The sequence below is a fragment of the Ranitomeya variabilis genome, chromosome 6 (assembly GCF_051348905.1).
Source record: "Ranitomeya variabilis isolate aRanVar5 chromosome 6, aRanVar5.hap1, whole genome shotgun sequence".
Taxonomy (NCBI): domain Eukaryota; kingdom Metazoa; phylum Chordata; class Amphibia; order Anura; family Dendrobatidae; genus Ranitomeya; species Ranitomeya variabilis.
Window position 1 is genome coordinate 583,050,626 of NC_135237.1, and position 19,569 is coordinate 583,070,194.

The 19,569-nt window shown below is 47.8% G+C and overlaps 2 protein-coding genes across 2 annotated transcripts in view; both read left to right on the forward strand.

Annotated features, from left to right (window-relative positions):
* Positions 1-12,571, forward strand: part of HGH1 (HGH1 cochaperone) — a 53,072-nt gene extending 40,501 nt beyond the window's left edge. Inside the window, exons 4-7 of the mRNA XM_077271601.1 lie at positions 11,148-11,246; positions 11,429-11,520; positions 11,917-12,039; positions 12,147-12,571. Of these exons, the coding sequence (XP_077127716.1) occupies positions 11,148-11,246; positions 11,429-11,520; positions 11,917-12,039; positions 12,147-12,281 (449 nt within the window). The 3' untranslated portion in view covers positions 12,282-12,571. The remainder of the gene's footprint in view (positions 1-11,147; positions 11,247-11,428; positions 11,521-11,916; positions 12,040-12,146) is intronic.
* LOC143783194 (uncharacterized) lies at positions 2,053-8,136 on the forward strand. The gene is made up of 6 exons (XM_077271602.1): positions 2,053-2,683; positions 2,782-2,831; positions 3,173-4,177; positions 6,607-6,674; positions 7,514-7,563; positions 7,904-8,136. Exons 3-6 carry the CDS (start codon positions 3,964-3,966, stop codon positions 7,953-7,955), a joined length of 384 nt encoding a protein of 127 aa, XP_077127717.1. The 5' UTR covers positions 2,053-2,683; positions 2,782-2,831; positions 3,173-3,963; the 3' UTR covers positions 7,956-8,136.
* Positions 12,572-19,569: the final 6,998 nt, after the last annotated feature.

The following is a 19,569-nucleotide window of genomic DNA, read 5'->3' on the forward strand; positions in this document are numbered from 1 at the left end:
GTGGGGAGTCCCCCAATTCTTTGCAGGTAGGAGCAAGGCTATTACGGAGAAACAGTCATATAGAGCACATATATAGGTCTAGAGCAGGAAACCAGGTGCAGCGATCAGGTCGCTGATGCAATGTACTGACCTTGTGCCAAAGAGGTAGAGGAGAGGAGAAAGAGCCGAGTTCCCATAGGGCTAAAGGGAAGTAGAGAGAAAAAACAACAGGGAATAAGCAAATAGCCAGTAAAGCAAGTAAGCCACTATAAGCAAGAGGAGAACGACTTAATAATTACCAGCTCTGGTGCAGTTGTGTGGAAGCGCGTCCGCCTGGTGGGTGATGTAGGAGCAAATGTGTAAGGCTGCAAGTATTTATACACAAGACCCATGCGGTGATATCCGGGTCTGCGCAGTGGCTCAGACTGGGAAAGAGGCTAGGAACGCTGTGTATTCAGACCGAGTCTGCGCTGTGGCCGCAGAGTAGACGCCAGCAGCGTGATAGTCCGGCGCCTGCGTAGTGTGTTCAGGGAGATATGTAGAGCGCTCTGGCTAAAGCTACTGCAGGTTGGGGCGGAGTCCAAGCAACCAGCGTGGAGGACTAAGGGAGCGTGTATGTAAAGAGAGAAGTTAGGGAGCGTGTATAAAGAGAAAACAAAAAGAACATGAAAGTAAAAGGCTGGGAACCGAGTGTATGTGTATTGGAGGTATAGATGGAGGTGTCTCAGAGTCAGCAAAAGAAAAAGAAGATGGAAAAAATAAAACGCTGTGAATGAAAAAAATAAAAAATAGTAATAGAAAAAAAGGAGAAGAGAGGAAGGTGTGTATGTTTAAAGTAAGCAGAGTTATGTCTAATATCGGTAAGCAAGCTTCTTTTCACAAGCTGTCATCCTAGGTCTACCCGTGAGAGTCTCCCACGCTCCCAATTCCTGCGGGTCACCAACATTGTTTCTGATCCAGACTTGGTTGGTTCACGGTTGGAGGACATGGCCCAAAAATTCAGGAGCAGGAAATACCCAGAAAAAATTCTTACAATGGAAAAACAGAGGGCACTTGAACGCCCTCCTAGTAGATCCAGCGTTTCTAAACCTGAACGGGTTCCTTTCGTACACACACACCACCCCGTCATGCCACTAATCTATAAAACCATCAACAAGCACTGGCCTCTCCTTTCAGAAGCCTACCCACAAGTAGCATCCTTCCAAACACCAGCACTGATGTGCAAACGCAGACCTAGGAACTACAAAGACTCCCTGGTCAGGGCCGACATTGGCAGTCTCACTAAACAACCTATACAACAATTCCTGAGCTCGCAGCGAATGGGTACATTCCCATGCTTGAATTGCGCATGTTGTGCCAATGTAATTAGATCCAGTGAATTCCTACATCCGCACACAGGCAAGAGTTTTAAGATTAATGGATTTTATACTTGTGAAACCAACTTTGTGGTGTACCTTATTAAATGCCCGTGTGGCCTCCTGTATATAGGGGAGACCACGCAGCATGTGCGTGACAGAATTTCGAGCCACAAATCTACAATTAGACTGAAAAAAACTTGGCTCCCACTTCCACACCACTTTGCTCTGGCCAACCACTCCGTTTCCCAACTCCGCTACCAGGTGATAGAAAGGGTGAAAAAACCCAGACGTGGGGGTGATCACGTTAAACTCCTGAAGGAAAGAGAATCCTTTTGGATTTATACGCTACAAACTATGGCCCCCAAAGGTCTCAACAGGGAATTAGATTTGATCTTTTAGTTGAGTAGATTGTTCTATATGTAACTTTGATATGTTGTAACTATATCTGCCGCAGGTTCTCCAGGTTCTTCGGTCAAGGTCGCCCCTGTTTCTAACCTATGTCATTCTTTTTGTCTCCACTCTTCCTTCCCACATCAGACCTCTTGAGCAAATATTATAAGAAAAATGTGTATTTGGTTTTCTTTTCCTCTATTCGGCTGCTCTGGGTAAGTCCCTTATATTTTTCTCATTTTTTCATTTTTTCATTTCTCATTTTTCCTCCTTTTCTTTGAGATTTTTATTTTTTATTTTTGATATTACTTTTGTATATTTTTTTATTTATGTACCATTCCCTATTTTTTCCTCCCGTCTAGAGGGAGTGTATACCCCCATTTTAACTTGCTTACCGATATTAGACATAACTCTGCTTACTTTAAACATACACACCTTCCTCTCTTCTCCTTTTTTTCTATTACTATTTTTTATTTTTTTCATTCACAGCGTTTTATTTTTTCCATCTTCTTTTTCTTTTGCTGACTCTGAGACACCTCCATCTATACCTCCAATACACATACACTCGGTTCCCAGCCTTTTACTTTCATGTTCTTTTTGTTTTCTCTTTATACACGCTCCCTAACTTCTCTCTTTACATACACGCTCCCTTAGTCCTCCACGCTGGTTGCTTGGACTCCGCCCCAACCTGCAGTAGCTTTAGCCAGAGCGCTCTACATATCTCCCTGAACACACTACGCAGGCGCCGGACTATCACGCTGCTGGCGTCTACTCTGCGGCCACAGCGCAGACTCGGTCTGAATACACAGCGTTCCTAGCCTCTTTCCCAGTCTGAGCCACTGCGCAGACCCGGATATCACCGCATGGGTCTTGTGTATAAATACTTGCAGCCTTACACATTTGCTCCTACATCACCCACCAGGCGGACGCGCTTCCACACAACTGCACCAGAGCTGGTAATTATTAAGTCGTTCTCCTCTTGCTTATAGTGGCTTACTTGCTTTACTGGCTATTTGCTTATTCCCTGTTGTTTTTTCTCTCTACTTCCCTTTAGCCCTATGGGAACTCGGCTCTTTCTCCTCTCCTCTACCTCTTTGGCACAAGGTCAGTACATTGCATCAGCGACCTGATCGCTGCACCTGGTTTCCTGCTCTAGACCTATATATGTGCTCTATATGACTGTTTCTCCGTAATAGCCTTGCTCCTACCTGCAAAGAATTGGGGGACTCCCCACCCCTATGATAGGGTATTCACAGTATGTTCTTGTAATTGTATGGGGCAGAAATACTGTTGTTACAGCTGTCAATTAGTACCATTATTAATTTTGGACCTGATGTTGTTGTTGTTGTTGTTATTTTTCTTGTTTTCCCTTTTTTTTCGGTTCTTTTTAATAGATTACATGTATATATGTACAGTTCACTTATATGTTTGTATCTGTTTTACAGTGAGGTTTTGATAAAGACCCGCTGGGGTCGAAACGTTACCCGAATTGAATAGTCCGCCACCCATTTACCTCCTAAAAAAGCACCTGGTGATGTTTATTGTATATGTTAATAAAGAAACTACACAGTTTGCTGAACTTTCAACCAATTGAGTGCGGCTGATTTTTCCTATACTTGGACTATTTTTGTTCATGCCTGCACCAACCCAGTGACAGTGTGCACATCTTTTTCCTGGATTTGCATGATCTCGTTGATGACTGCACCTGTCTTCCAATGTCTACTCAAACATTCGCATTCGACGATGTAACAGCTTCAACTATCCTCTCCAAAATCACTAAGTCTGGTGATTTCTTACGGACACCAACGCAGGATATTAGAAGCAAGGACTATGAAAGAGAACGTAGAAGATTAATGTCTTACGATCTTCATTCTATCACTTTGGCAGAATACTACAAACTGGGCCATATTCCGAGGGGTTTGCGATGTAATCTGCGTCCAACACTTTTTTCGGACAGACCCGCTTATTGTGAGAAGTATAAGCAGATCTTAAACAAGTGTTCCTTGGACATAATTCTCCTGACTATAGAAACCCTCCAGACGGCCATTGAAGAAACAGAAGCCAAAGTTAAATCCATTGAAGAACAACTTTGCTCAACTACCTCTTCCTCGGATTGGCAGAACTTAAAGTCTAAAATTGACAAAATTATTGAAGACAACCGCAGATCATTACAAGAAAAGAAAAGAAGTAAATTCTATAGGGACTCAGAAGACTACAGACTGGAACGTGTTTACAGATGGAACGAATCAACAAATTATGGACGAGGACAATTCTCTACAAGGCGCCCTGGCTCATTCAGTTCGGACAGCAGTGGTTCTTCCCACAATTACAATCAGAGACATTTTTTAGGCAAGGGACCTCCTCCGAGGGGCAACTCACGACAACAAGGAGGAGACCGACCAGGAGATCGTACCGTAAATCCAACAGATCGCATGGTGACGAGGTCGCAGGTAGGGATTCCAAATCCGTCATAAACATTTCCTCTTATACCCTGAGCCCCTCTGAGCTTTCTGTTTTACAATGTGGTCTTTCTTTTTGCCCAACCCCCCCATGGGATAGCTTTAAACTTGAGCAGGACCTCCAACATTTTTTTCGCAATATTAGATTAAAAACACACTTTGGCCTACAGAATGATCGTGTCCGGGATAGACCTCCCTTTAACTCAGGGAGCCCCATCCCCGAATTATCCATCTCATCCTTAGGTTTATTTAACAAGAGCTCTTTCCATCCGCCACGTACGTACCATGCAGCAGAAACTTGTATTGATTTAATACATAGAGATGTACAAAGTATTCTCGTCAAACAACAAAAGGGGTTGCTCCCAACTAAAAACAACATTACACCCTTGGAAAGACAAGCCTTAGAATCTCTACGCCATAACAATAATATAGTAATCAAGCCGGCAGACAAAGGGGGTGCCATAGTCATCATGAATAAAAACGATTACCTAAGAGAAATCAACAATCAATTGGCGGACACATCTACTTATCTAAAAATCTCCCATGATCCCACTCCCGTGACTAGGTCCAAGATCAACACTATTCTCAGTAAATACCTCGCCCTTGGATGCATTGACCAAAAAACAGCTACCTTTCTATCCAACCCACACCCCACATTACCTGTCTTTTATGTTCTCCCCAAAATTCATAAATCCCTCACGAATCCCCCGGGCCGCCCCATAGTCGCATCAACAGACTCCATCCTAGCACCTCTGTCCATTTTTTTAGAAAAGTATCTGACCCCATTGGTTAAAAATACAAAATCTTTTATCCTGGATACAGGCCACTTTATCAGGACAATCAAGCAGTTTTCCACGGTCACATCACATTGCCTTTTGACTACTCTTGATGTCAAGAGTTTATACACATCCATCAAGCACGAACTAGGCTTGGAGGCGGTGGATAACCTACTACAGACCCTAGATCTTAGCCCACAATCCCAGCAGTTTATTTTAGACCTTCTCTCTGTAGTCCTCAAGGACAATTTTTTTATGTTTGGGGATCAGTTCTACCTTCAAACCTGCGGGACCGCCATGGGCTCTAATGTGGCACCAGCATACGCGAACATCTACATGGACACATTTGAGAACGAACACATTTACAACAACACACTGTTCCTGAAACACTCTAAATGCTGGCTCCGATACATCGATGATGTGTTCTGCCTATGGGATGGAACACCAGATACTTTTTCTTCTTTTGTTTCACAGATCAACAACATCAGACCAGAGCTGCAGTTCACCCCTAGCTGTGACACCCAGAAAATCCCATTTTTGGACACCTTGGTGACCAAAAATGACAAAGGGGGTTTGGACACGGATATTTTTGTAAAACCCACTGACTCTAATAATTTACTTCTTTTCACAAGCTGTCATCCTAGGTCTACCCGTGAGAGTCTCCCACGCTCCCAATTCCTGCGGGTCACCAACATTGTTTCTGATCCAGACTTGGTTGGTTCACGGTTGGAGGACATGGCCCAAAAATTCAGGAGCAGGAAATACCCAGAAAAAATTCTTACAATGGAAAAACAGAGGGCACTTGAACGCCCTCCTAGTAGATCCAGCGTTTCTAAACCTGAACGGGTTCCTTTCGTACACACACACCACCCCGTCATGCCACTAATCTATAAAACCATCAACAAGCACTGGCCTCTCCTTTCAGAAGCCTACCCACAAGTAGCATCCTTCCAAACACCAGCACTGATGTGCAAACGCAGACCTAGGAACTACAAAGACTCCCTGGTCAGGGCCGACATTGGCAGTCTCACTAAACAACCTATACAACAATTCCTGAGCTCGCAGCGAATGGGTACATTCCCATGCTTGAATTGCGCATGTTGTGCCAATGTAATTAGATCCAGTGAATTCCTACATCCGCACACAGGCAAGAGTTTTAAGATTAATGGATTTTATACTTGTGAAACCAACTTTGTGGTGTACCTTATTAAATGCCCGTGTGGCCTCCTGTATATAGGGGAGACCACGCAGCATGTGCGTGACAGAATTTCGAGCCACAAATCTACAATTAGACTGAAAAAAACTTGGCTCCCACTTCCACACCACTTTGCTCTGGCCAACCACTCCGTTTCCCAACTCCGCTACCAGGTGATAGAAAGGGTGAAAAAACCCAGACGTGGGGGTGATCACGTTAAACTCCTGAAGGAAAGAGAATCCTTTTGGATTTATACGCTACAAACTATGGCCCCCAAAGGTCTCAACAGGGAATTAGATTTGATCTTTTAGTTGAGTAGATTGTTCTATATGTAACTTTGATATGTTGTAACTATATCTGCCGCAGGTTCTCCAGGTTCTTCGGTCAAGGTCGCCCCTGTTTCTAACCTATGTCATTCTTTTTGTCTCCACTCTTCCTTCCCACATCAGACCTCTTGAGCAAATATTATAAGAAAAATGTGTATTTGGTTTTCTTTTCCTCTATTCGGCTGCTCTGGGTAAGTCCCTTATATTTTTCTCATTTTTTCATTTTTTCATTTCTCATTTTTCCTCCTTTTCTTTGAGATTTTTATTTTTTATTTTTGATATTACTTTTGTATATTTTTTTATTTATGTACCATTCCCTATTTTTTCCTCCCGTCTAGAGGGAGTGTATACCCCCATTTTAACTTGCTTACCGATATTAGACATAACTCTGCTTACTTTAAACATACACACCTTCCTCTCTTCTCCTTTTTTTCTATTACTATTTTTTATTTTTTTCATTCACAGCGTTTTATTTTTTCCATCTTCTTTTTCTTTTGCTGACTCTGAGACACCTCCATCTATACCTCCAATACACATACACTCGGTTCCCAGCCTTTTACTTTCATGTTCTTTTTGTTTTCTCTTTATACACGCTCCCTAACTTCTCTCTTTACATACACGCTCCCTTAGTCCTCCACGCTGGTTGCTTGGACTCCGCCCCAACCTGCAGTAGCTTTAGCCAGAGCGCTCTACATATCTCCCTGAACACACTACGCAGGCGCCGGACTATCACGCTGCTGGCGTCTACTCTGCGGCCACAGCGCAGACTCGGTCTGAATACACAGCGTTCCTAGCCTCTTTCCCAGTCTGAGCCACTGCGCAGACCCGGATATCACCGCATGGGTCTTGTGTATAAATACTTGCAGCCTTACACATTTGCTCCTACATCACCCACCAGGCGGACGCGCTTCCACACAACTGCACCAGAGCTGGTAATTATTAAGTCGTTCTCCTCTTGCTTATAGTGGCTTACTTGCTTTACTGGCTATTTGCTTATTCCCTGTTGTTTTTTCTCTCTACTTCCCTTTAGCCCTATGGGAACTCGGCTCTTTCTCCTCTCCTCTACCTCTTTGGCACAAGGTCAGTACATTGCATCAGCGACCTGATCGCTGCACCTGGTTTCCTGCTCTAGACCTATATATGTGCTCTATATGACTGTTTCTCCGTAATAGCCTTGCTCCTACCTGCAAAGAATTGGGGGACTCCCCACCCCTATGATAGGGTATTCACAGTATGTTCTTGTAATTGTATGGGGCAGAAATACTGTTGTTACAGCTGTCAATTAGTACCATTATTAATTTTGGACCTGATGTTGTTGTTGTTGTTGTTATTTTTCTTGTTTTCCCTTTTTTTCGGTTCTTTTTAATAGATTACATGTATATATGTACAGTTCACTTATATGTTTGTATCTGTTTTACAGTGAGGTTTTGATAAAGACCCGCTGGGGTCGAAACGTTACCCGAATTGAATAGTCCGCCACCCATTTACCTCCTAAAAAAGCACCTGGTGATGTTTATTGTATATGTTAATAAAGAAACTACACAGTTTGCTGAACTTTCAACCAATTGAGTGCGGCTGATTTTTCCTATACTTGGACTATTTTTGTTCATGCCTGCACCAACCCAGTGACAGTGTGCACATCTTTTTCCTGGATTTGCTGATAGACCAGCAGGTGGAGATGAGGACAGGCGCTCGCCCCATTCCTTATCTCTCCTGGAGCTGATAGACCAGCAGGTGGAGATGAGGACAGGCGCTCACCCCATTCCTTATCTCTCCTGGAGCTGGTAGACCAGCAGGTGGAGATGAGGACAGGCGCTCGCCCCATTCCTTATCTCTCCTGGAGCTGATAGACCAGCAGTTGGTAGGTGCAGATGAGGACAGGCGCTCACCCCATTCCTCATGTCTGCTGTTGCTGATAGACCAGCAGGTGGAGATGAGGACAGGCGCTCACCCCATTCCTTATCTCTCCTGGAGCTGATAGACCAGCAGGTGGAGATGAGGACAGGCGCTCGCCCCATTCCTTATCTCTCCTGGAGCTGATACACCAGTAGTTGGTAGGTGGAGATGAGGACAGGCGCTCGCCCCATTCCTTATCTCTCCTGGAGCTGATAGACCAGCAGTTGGTAGGTGCAGATGAGGACAGGCGCTCACCCCATTCCTCATGTCTGCTGTTGCTGATAGACCAGCAGGTGGAGATGAGGACAGGCGCTCACCCCATTCCTCATGTCTGCTGTTGCTGACAGACCAGCAGGTGGAGATGAGGACAGGCGCTCGCCCCATTCCTTATCTCTCCTGGAGCTGACAGACCAGCGTGTGGAGATGAGGACAGGCGCTCGCCCCATTCCTTATCTCTCCTGGAGCTGATAGACCAGCAGGTGGAGATGAGGACAGGCGCTCACCCCATTCCTCATGTCTGCTGTTGCTGACAGACCAGCAGGTGGAGATGAGGACAGGCGCTCGCCCCATTCCTTATCTCTCCTGGAGCTGACAGACCAGCGTGTGGAGATGAGGACAGGCGCTCGCCCCATTCCTTATCTCTCCTGGAGCTGATAGACCAGCAGGTGGAGATGAGGACAGGTGCTCACCCCATTCCTCGTCTCTCCCGGAGCTGATAGACCAGCATGTGGAGATGAGGACAGGCGCTCACCCCATTCCTCATGTCTGCTGTTGCTGACAGACCAGCAGGTGGAGATGAGGACAGGCGCTCGCCCCATTCCTTATCTCTCCTGGAGCTGATAGACCAGCAGGTGGAGATGAGGACAGGCGCTCGCCCCATTCCTTATCTCTCCTGGAGCTGATACACCAGTAGTTGGTAGGTGGAGATGAGGACAGGCGCTCGCCCCATTCCTTATCTCTCCTGGAGCTGATAGACCAGCAGGTGGAGATGAGGACAGGCGCTCGCCCCATTCCTTATCTCTCCTGGAGCTGATAGACCAGCAGGTGGAGATGAGGACAGGCGCTCGCCCCATTCCTTATCTCTCCTGGAGCTGATACACCAGTAGTTGGTAGGTGGAGATGAGGACAGGCGCTCGCCCCATTCCTTATCTCTCCTGGAGCTGATACACCAGTAGTTGGTAGGTGGAGATGAGGACAGGCGCTCGCCCCATTCCTTATCTCTCCTGGAGCTGATACACCAGTAGTTGGTAGGTGGAGATGAGGACAGGCGCTCGCCCCATTCCTTATCTCTCCTGGAGCTGATAGACCAGCAGGTGGAGATGAGGACAGCCGCTCGCCCCATTCCTTATCTCTCCTGGAGCTGATAGACCAGTAGTTGGTAGGTGCAGATGAGGACAGGTGCTCACCCCATTCCTCGTCTCTCCCGGAGCTGATAGACCAGTAGTTGGTAGGTGGAGATGAGGACAGGCGTTCACCCCATTCCTTATCTCTCCTGGAGCTGATAGACCAGCAGTTGGTAGGTGCAGATGAGGACAGGCGCTCGCCCCATTCCTCGTCTCTCCCGGAGCTGATAGACCAGCAGGTGGAGATGAGGACAGGCGCTCGCCCCATTCCTTATCTCTCCTGGAGCTGATACACCAGTAGTTGGTAGGTGGAGATGAGGACAGGCGCTCGCCCCATTCCTTATCTCTCCTGGAGCTGATAGACCAGCATGTGGAGATGAGGACAGGCGCTCACCCCATTCCTCATGTCTGCTGTTGCTGACAGACCAGCAGGTGGAGATGAGGACAGGCGCTCGCCCCATTCCTTATCTCTCCTGGAGCTGATAGACCAGCAGGTGGAGATGAGGACAGGTGCTCACCCCATTCCTCGTCTCTCCCGGAGCTGATAGACCAGCATGTGGAGATGAGGACAGGCGCTCCCCCCATTCCTCATGTCTGCTGTTGCTGACAGACCAGCAGGTGGAGATGAGGACAGGCGCTCACCACATCTCCTCATGCCCCCTGTAGCTGACAGACCAGCAGGTGGAGATGAGGACAGGCGCTCGCCCCATTCCTTATCTCTCCTGGAGCTGATAGACCAGCAGGTGGAGATGAGGACAGGCGCTCACCACATCTCCTCATGTCTGCTGTTGCTGACAGACCAGCAGGTGGAGATGAGGACAGGCGCTCGCCCCATTCCTTATCTCTCCCGGAGCTGATAGACCAGCATGTGCAGATGAGGACAGGCACTCACCCCATTCCTCATGTCTGCTGTTGCTGACAGACCAGCAGGTGGAGATGAGGACAGGCGCTCGCCCCATTCCTTATCTCTCCTGGAGCTGATAGACCAGTAGTTGGTAGGTGGAGATGAGGACAGGCGCTCACCCCATTCCTTATCTCTCCTGGAGCTGATAGACCAGCAGGTGGAGATGAGGACAGGCGCTCGCCCCATTCCTCGTCTCTCCCGGAGCTGATAGACCAGCAGGTGGAGATGAGGACAGGCGCTCACCCCATTCCTCATGTCTGCTGTTGCTGACAGACCAGCAGGTGGAGATGAGGACAGGCGCTCACCCCATTCCTCATGTCTGCTGTTGCTGACAGCCCAGCAGGTGGAGATGAGGACGGGCGCTCACCACATCTCCTCATGCCCCCTGTAGCTGACACACCAGCAGTGGGGTGAGAGGTTGTGCTCATCTCCACCTATCTCATGTCCCCTTGAGCTGACAGACCAGGTTTTTGCTGGTGGAATTTGTGGAGGTGCTCACCCTGTTTCCTCATGTGTTGCAGGAGATCATTCATGGCTGCTGGGAGATGACATTGATTTGCTGCCATTCCTGTTGCTGCCTTTGGCCGGAGGAGAAGAGTACGGAGAAGATGAAGTGGAAGGTAAGAGAGAGGTTGGAGCAGCAGATAAGATAGTGTTCTTTTAATGATAGAGCAGTTATGGGGTGAACCATTCATATGCCCTTCTGTCCATGCTGCAGTGTTCACCTCCATAGTTCATCAATGTATAGCATGTGTATTTCGGTATAATCAGTTCATCTCTCTTTCCTCTTCTGTGTCTGCAGTCTTGCCACCAGATCTGCAGTACCTGCCCGAGGACAAACAACGGGAGCCCGACCCTGATATAAGGAAGATGCTGATCGAATGCCTGCAGTTGGTGAGGTGTAATGCTGGCCACACTAAACCTTCCCTGGAGGTTATCTTCTGCCTCCAGGCTGCTGAAGTCCTACATGACTGACTGGCAGGTGTCCACTCGGTACCATAGCATCACATTCCCTGGTGAAGGGCTGGTGGTGTTCCCGAATGTAATGTGTGGCTCAGGTCTGTGGCCGAATCTACTGCTCCCAATATATTCTGGTATACCCACCGGGGGCCGGGATTATCCTCCTCAGATGACAAGGCTGCAAATTTCTGAAATTGTGGTTTATCAAGTCATTTGTTTATACTCGGAAGAGAACGAAGGTCCACGTGGTGATGGTCAGACTGTCACCCACACACGGTCTGTGTACCCAATTCTACTGCTGTGTTGAACTGTTCTGTTTGCTTACTGCAGCTCTGTGCTACCCCAGACGGGCGCCGTATTCTTAAAGGTCGAGGAACCTACCTAATCCTGAGATCATTGCATTCCTGGGAGACAGAGGCTGATGTGAAAAGGAGTTGTGAAAAAGTCATTCAGGTGAGCAGCGCCGAAGGTCTAATGTGACCCCCAGCATAACATGCCGTAAGGTTTACAGCCACGGTGTCTGAGATACTGACCTGATGATCCTTGTTCCTCCATGTTAGATACTAATTGGTGATGAGCCGGAGTCTGGATTAGAAAACCTGTTAGAAGTGAGTGTGCCCCCAGAGGTGGAGAAACAGCTGAAGCGGCTGGACGAAGAGGAGGAGCGAGCGCAGCAGGAAGAGGCAGCCGAGTGACTCCTCAGCTTGGTTCTCCTTCATATTTGCGTCTTCTGCTACCGCCGGACATTGGGTTCATCGACTAATGACGGACTGTGCACCATAACCAGATCAAAACTGCTGTGTGACAGTGTGTACTTCCTACAGAAGACATCTATACACCCCAATGTAAGACTGAGCGCTGTGGAGGAGGGTGCTCTTCATGAGACAGCAAATTACTGGATCTTTCCAAGCTTCCGGAAGCATTCCCGCCATCCACATCCACCCAGCAATAATCGAAAGCTGAAATAATAAACTTTTGTAACATATCTTATTAACGATAAACTTTCTGACTAATTGTCACTGCATTGATGTGAGCAAGGCTGATCAGCTACATCACGGTGGTGTATAACCTTTGGCCCCAACTCTATAATATCCACCCACATTGAACCTTTTCCATAATATTGCCCCTCACTGCTGCTCTCCATAATGTCCTCCCCACAGTGCACCTCTCCAAAATATCTCCCCCAAACGGCTTCTCTACATAATATTTCTCATTCCATAATATCCCCTCAAACTGCCACTCTATAAAATCCCCCCATGCTGAACCTTTTCCATAATATTCCTCCACACTGCTCCTCTCCAAAATATCCCCACTCTGCTTCTCTCCAATGTCTCCCCAATACTTTCTATAATACTTGCCAACCCTGTCCCTCTCCAAAATATCCCATACATTGCACCTCTATCATGTCCCCCCACACTGCCCCTGTACATAACATCCCCTCACAGTGGCCCTCTATAAATATCCCACACACTGCTCCTCTCCAACATGTTCCCCCAATGCCCCTTTCTATAATACTCGCCCACACTGCCCTTCTCCATAATGTCCCTCCAATGCTCCTTTCCAGAATATCCACTCACTACCCTTCTCCAAAATATATCCCCCACACTGTCCCTCTTCATAAATATCCTTCCCCACTGCACCTCTTTAAAATACCTCCCAATACTTCTCTCCATAATGATCCTCCACACTTCCCCTTTCCGTAATATCCCCCACATACTGTCCTCCTTCGTAATGTCCTCCCCACACTGGCCCTCTATAAATATCCCACACACTGCCCTTTTCTAAAATATGCCCTCACACACACTGATCCTCTATAATAGGATCAACACCAGAGCTGCTGCAACCCCCGACCTGCCTCTTCCCCACCACCCTGTAGAATGTAAGTCCGCAGTTTACTGTAAACGATATCTATGACCCTGTATGTAACCCCTTCTCATGTACAGCACCATGGAATTAATGGTGCTATAATAATAATAATATCCCCACCACACACTCTCCCTTGCTATACTGTGCTCCCTTCCACAATTTCCCCCCATTGCCCCATAATGTATCCTCACAGTAATGCCGACCCTCCCCTTACCCCTCTTCTAAAAATTATTAAGAATTGGGCTCCTCCATTGTGCACTTACCATTGCCCTCAGTCTCCACTGCCTCGTCTCTGGTGCCAATAGCAGCGTGATGATGTCAGCAGAGTGACGAGGTCGGCAGCGTGACGAGGTCGGCAGCGTGACGAGGTCGGCAGAGTGACGAGGTCGGCAGCGTGACGAGGTCGGCAGCGTGACGAGGTCGGCAGCGTGACGAGGTCGGCAGCGTGACGCGGTCGGCAGAGTGACGAGGTCGGCAGCGTGACGAGGTCGGCAGAGTGACGAGGTCGGCAGCGTGACGAGGTCGGCAGCGTGACGAGGTCGGCAGAGTGACGAGGTCGGCAGCGTGACGAGGTCGGCAGAGTGACGCGGTCGGCAGAGTGACGAGGTCGGCAGCGTGACGAGGTCGGCAGCGTGACGAGGTCGGCAGAGTGACGAGGTCGGCAGCGTGACGAGGTCGGCAGAGTGATGACCTCATCACGCTGCTGCACACGTGAGTAGGGGCTGAGGAGAGCTGCTCTGCTCCAGTTCCGGCACTCAAGTGATTAAATATATTTGCGTCTGTAATATGTGAATACATTTGGATATAAAAAGAAGGGAGCCAACATCTCCTAGTTCCTGCAGGCCGCATGAAACGCTTTGGTGGTCCACGCTTTGGTGGACAATAATTTTACAGGGTATATACACTAGATTCCTTGATAGGGCGTTGATCCAGGGAACTAGTCTGATTGCCGTATGTGGAGTCGGGAAGGAATTTTTTTCCCCATGGTGGAGTTACTCTTTGCCACATGGGGTTTTTTGCCTTCCTCTGGATCAACATGTTAGGTTAGGCTATAGGCTGAACTAGATGGACTTAAAGTCTTCCTTCAACCTTAATAACTATGTAACTATGTAGACTGTGCAGGCCTGATCTACATCGATAGATAGAAAAACCTAGCCCTCAACTTAAAGGCAAATACAGAAGAACTTTATTCAGTCCATAGGGAGTAGTACAGCAAAATGTTTCGGTCAAACGTGACCTTCGTCAGTTACGCACTATGCAAGAGACAAGCGGTGGATACTGCGTCGACGAGTACTCAGGCGTACCCAATCCATTATACAAGGCCATTCTTTGTACTAGTTCTCGGACTGCCCATTATAGTCCTCAGATTACCCACTACATACAGTCCTGACGGATGCTGAGACATCCATATGAACACACTCTGATATCTATGTGAATCCCCTACTTGCATAGTACGTAACTGACGGAGGTCACGTTGGACCGAAACGTTTTGCTTTACTACTCCCTATGGACTGAATAAAGTTCTCTATTTGCATTTAAATGCTAGGTTTTTCTATCATATTACGGTTTGGGAACCTCATCTACATCCATAGATGCTGTGGGGGAAGCTGGGCTCACAATCTGCATTATTTGTGCTGGATGGGGTTGGGGTCCAGGCTCTGTGCGGCCACTCATGTCCACCTCCATGTCTTACTGGGCACAAATTCGGGTCTTCCTCAAACTGTTCCCACAAAGCTGAAGCTATAATGGTTCACAGTGTCTTGTGCTGAAGATTAAGATGACCCATCCCTGGAGCTGAGGGTCTGAGGCGGCCCCCTGATAACAGCCCATAGCACTATCCCCTCCACCATCTGTACAGGGAGCACAATGCAGTCAGGGGTAACGTTCTCCTGGAATCACCAGACCCAAGCTCCTCCATCAGACGCAGATAGAGAAGTGCAATCCGTCATTGTACAGAACACATCTCCTCCAGAGTCCAGCAGTGGCGGCTTTACACCACTTCATACAACACACGCCATTGTGCGCGGTAATGTATGGCTGCATGCAGCTGTTCGGCCATGACGCTCCTGGCCCGGTCGCAATGTTTGTACTGATGTTAATACCAGAGGAGATCCGGACTCTTCAGTTGCGGGGTCAGGAAAGCCATGTGAGTGGTGAAGAGCAGAGGGCAGATGAGTCAGTCTCCCACTCTGTAACATTACGGGGTCTCCACTTTGTGACTGAGTTGCTGCTGTTCTTTCCACTAAATAATATTACAAAAAGGTGATGAGGGAACATTCAGGAGAAAGTAATGTTGTGGACGGACTTGTTACCCCGGTGGCTTCTATTACTGCTGGCTCTGCGCTGGTATCGGGGCGCTCTGCACCACCGGCCGCTCTGTCACATGGTAGTAAAGGTTTCTATCTATCCATAAAAGAAGTCATTGCTGGGAGAGGTGTCCACATTCACCCAGGAATTCAGACATCAGCCTGAGGTATTCATACATGTAGGGACTAGTGATGAGCGAATATACTCGTTACTCGAGATTTCCCGAGCACGCTCGGGTGTCCTCCGAGTATTTTTTAGTGCACGGATATTTAGTTTTCATCGCCGCAGCTGAATAATTTACAGCTACTAGCCAGCCTGAGTACATGTGCCTGGTTGCTAGGGAATCCCCACATGTACTTATGCTGGCTAACAGATGTAAATCATTCAGCTGCGGCGATGAAAACTAAATCTCCGAGCACTAAAAAATACTCGGAGGTCACCCGAGCATGCTCGAGAAATATGGAGTAACGAGTATATTCACTCATCACTAGTAGGGACCCATCAGTGTTTTCTGAGACCACATTAACGTTAGTTGATGTGCAGAAATAACTTGGCCAAATTATGTGCAAAGCGTCTCTTTCATTGTACTGGTTGCTCGGGTTTTCCCCAGCACGCTCAGGTGTCCTCCGAGTATTTGTGACGGCTCGGAGATTTAGTTTTCATCACCGCAGCTGAATGATTTACATCTATTAGCCAGCCTAGTGCATGTGGGGGTTGCCTGGTTGTTAGGGAATCCCCACATGTAATCAAGCTGTCTAATAGCTGTATATCATTCAGTTGAGGTGATGAAAACAAAATATCCGAGCAGTTACAAATACTCGGAGATCACCCGAGCGTGTCGGGGAAAACCTGAGCAACGAGTACACTCGCTCATCGCTAGTTAGCACCTATTCACACTAGCTTGGATGTGCCCGTTAGATTTTTGTTATTTCTATGGTAGTAAAGGCCGACGGCTTGGAGGGATATTATGGAGAAAAGCAGGGTGGGGGTGGGGTGGGGTGGAGTAATATGGCAAGCACTACTATCTGGCATGTAGTGGATCAATTCTTCAAGATGTCTACACTGCTCAAAAAAATAAAGGGAACACTACAATCCCACATCCTAGATATCACTGAATGAAATATTCCAGATGTAAATCTGTATTCATTACATAGTAGAATGTGTTGAGAACAATAAAATCTAAAAATTATCAACGTAAATCACAACTAATATCCCACGGAGGTCTGGAGTTGGAATGATGCTCAAAATCAAAGTGGAAACTGAAGTTACAGGCTGATCCAACTTCAGTGGAAATGCCTCAAGACAAGGAAATTATGCTTAGTAGTGTGTGCGGCCTCCACGTGCCTGTATGACCTCCCTACAATGCCTGGGCATGCTCCTGATGAGGCGGCAGATGGTCTCCTGAGGGATGTCCCACACCTGGACTACAGCATCCGCCAACTCCTGGACAGTCTGTGGTGCAACGTGACGTTGGTGGATGGAGCGAGACATGATGTCCCAGATGTGTTCAATCGGATTCAGGTCTGGGGAACGGGCGGCCAGTCCATAGCTTCAATGCCTTCATCTTATAGGAACTGCTGACACACTCCAGCCACATGAGGTATGGCATTGTCCTGCATTAGGAGGAACCCAGGGCCAACCGCACCAGCATATGGTCTCACAATGGGTCTGAGGATCTCATCTCGGTACCAAATGGCAGTCAGGCTACCTCTGGTGAGCACATGGAGGGCTGTGCAGCCCTCCAAAGACATGCCACCCCACACCATTACTGACCCACTGCCAAACCGGTCATGCTGAAGGATGTTGCAGGCAGCAGATCGCTCTCCATGGCGTCTCCAGACTCTGTCACATCTGTCACATGTGCTCAGTGTGAACCTGCTTTCATCTGTGAAGAGCACAGGGTGCCAGTGGTGAATTTGTCAATCCTGATGTTCTGTGGCAAATGCCAAGCATCCTGCATGGTATTAGGCTGTGAGCACAACACCCAACTGTGGATGTCGGGCACTCAGACCATCCTCATAGAGTCGGTTTCTAACCGTTTGTGCAGACACCTGCTGGAGGTCATTTTGCAGGGCTCTGGCAGTGCTGCTCCTGTTCCTTCTTGCACAAAGGCTGAAGTAGCGGTCCTTCTGCTGGTAGCGCTTCCAGCTTCTGGACACTACGCTGACAGACACAGCAAACCTTGCCACAGCTCGCATTGATGTGCCATCCTGGATGAGCTGCACTACCTGAGCCACTTGTCTGGGTTGTAGAGTCCATCTCATGCTACCACAAGTGTGAAAGCACGACCAACATTCAAAAGTTACCAAAACATCAGCCACAAAGCATTGGTACTGAGATGTGGTCCCCACCTGCAGAACCACTCCTTTATTGAGTGTGTCTTGATAATTGCTAATAGATTCCATCTTTTATCTTTTCCATTTCCACAACAGCATGTGAAATTTATTGTCAATCAGTGTTGCTTCCTAAGTGCACAGTTTGATTTCACAGAAGTTTGATTTACTTGGAGTTAGATTCTGTTGTTTAAAGGCCCCGTCTCACATAGCGATTTACCAACGATCGCGACCAGCGATATGACCTGGCCGTGATCGTTGGTAAGTCGTTGTGTGGTCGCTGGGGAGCTGTCACACAGACAGCTCTCTCCAGCGACCAACGATCAGGGGAACGACTTTGGCATCGTTGAAACTGTCTTCAACGATGCCAAAGTCCCCCTGCAGCACCCGGGTAACCAGGGTAAACATCGGGTTACTAGCGCAGGGCCGCGCTTAGTAACCTGATGTTTACCCTGGTTACCAGCGTAAATGTAAAAAATAACAAACAGTACATACTTGCCTTCTGATGTCCGTCAGGTCCCTTGCCGTCTGCTTCCTGCTCTGACTGAGCCGCCGTACAGTGAGAGCAGAGCGCAGCGGTGACGTCACTGCTGTGCTGTGCTCTCACTGTACGGCGGCACTCAGAGCAGGAAGCAGACGGCAAGGGACCTGACGGACATCAGAAGGCAAGTATGTACTGTTTGTTATTTTTTACATTTACGCTGGTAACCAGGGTAAACATCGGGTTACTAAGCGCGGCCCTGCGCTTAGTAACCCGATGTTTACCCTGGTTACCAGTGAAGACATCGCTGGATCGGTGTCACACACACCGATTCAGCGATGTCAGCGGGACCTCAACGACCAAAAAAAGGTCCAGGCCATTCCGACACGACCAGCGATCTCACAGCAGGGGCCTGATCGCTGGTACGTGTCACACATAGCGAGATCGCTACTGAGGTCGCTGTTGCGTCACAAAACTTGTGACTCAGCAGCGATCTCGCTAGCGATCTCGCTATGTGAGACGGGGCCTTTAGTGTTCCCTTTATTTTTTTGAGCAGTGTAGCTCTGTACCTTTACCTGGTCTTTCATCCACTCCACAGGTGGCTCTGCATTTTCTAGAGAAATTTTCTAGTTCCATGGCCTTTCCACTCGTGTTTCCAGGAGCTGGAGACGGCTCTGCAAGAACTTAATCATTTCTCTGGACTTTTTGTCGGCCTTGTGACGAAACCAGATTGTATCTTAATTTCCCAGACAACCATGTTTTGCAAAAACAAAAGAACTGGCTTTTTATCTGTATATTGGCTTGTGAATTTAAGTGTTTATGTCTGGTGGGTCAAGAAGACAGACTTGCCCACTAATATATTATCTAACATACTGTGTAAGGGTACTGTCACACATTGAAATTTCCATCGCTACGACGTTACGATTCGTGACGTTCTAGCGATATCGTTACGATATCGCTGTGTCTGACACGCTACTGCGATCAGACACCCTGCTG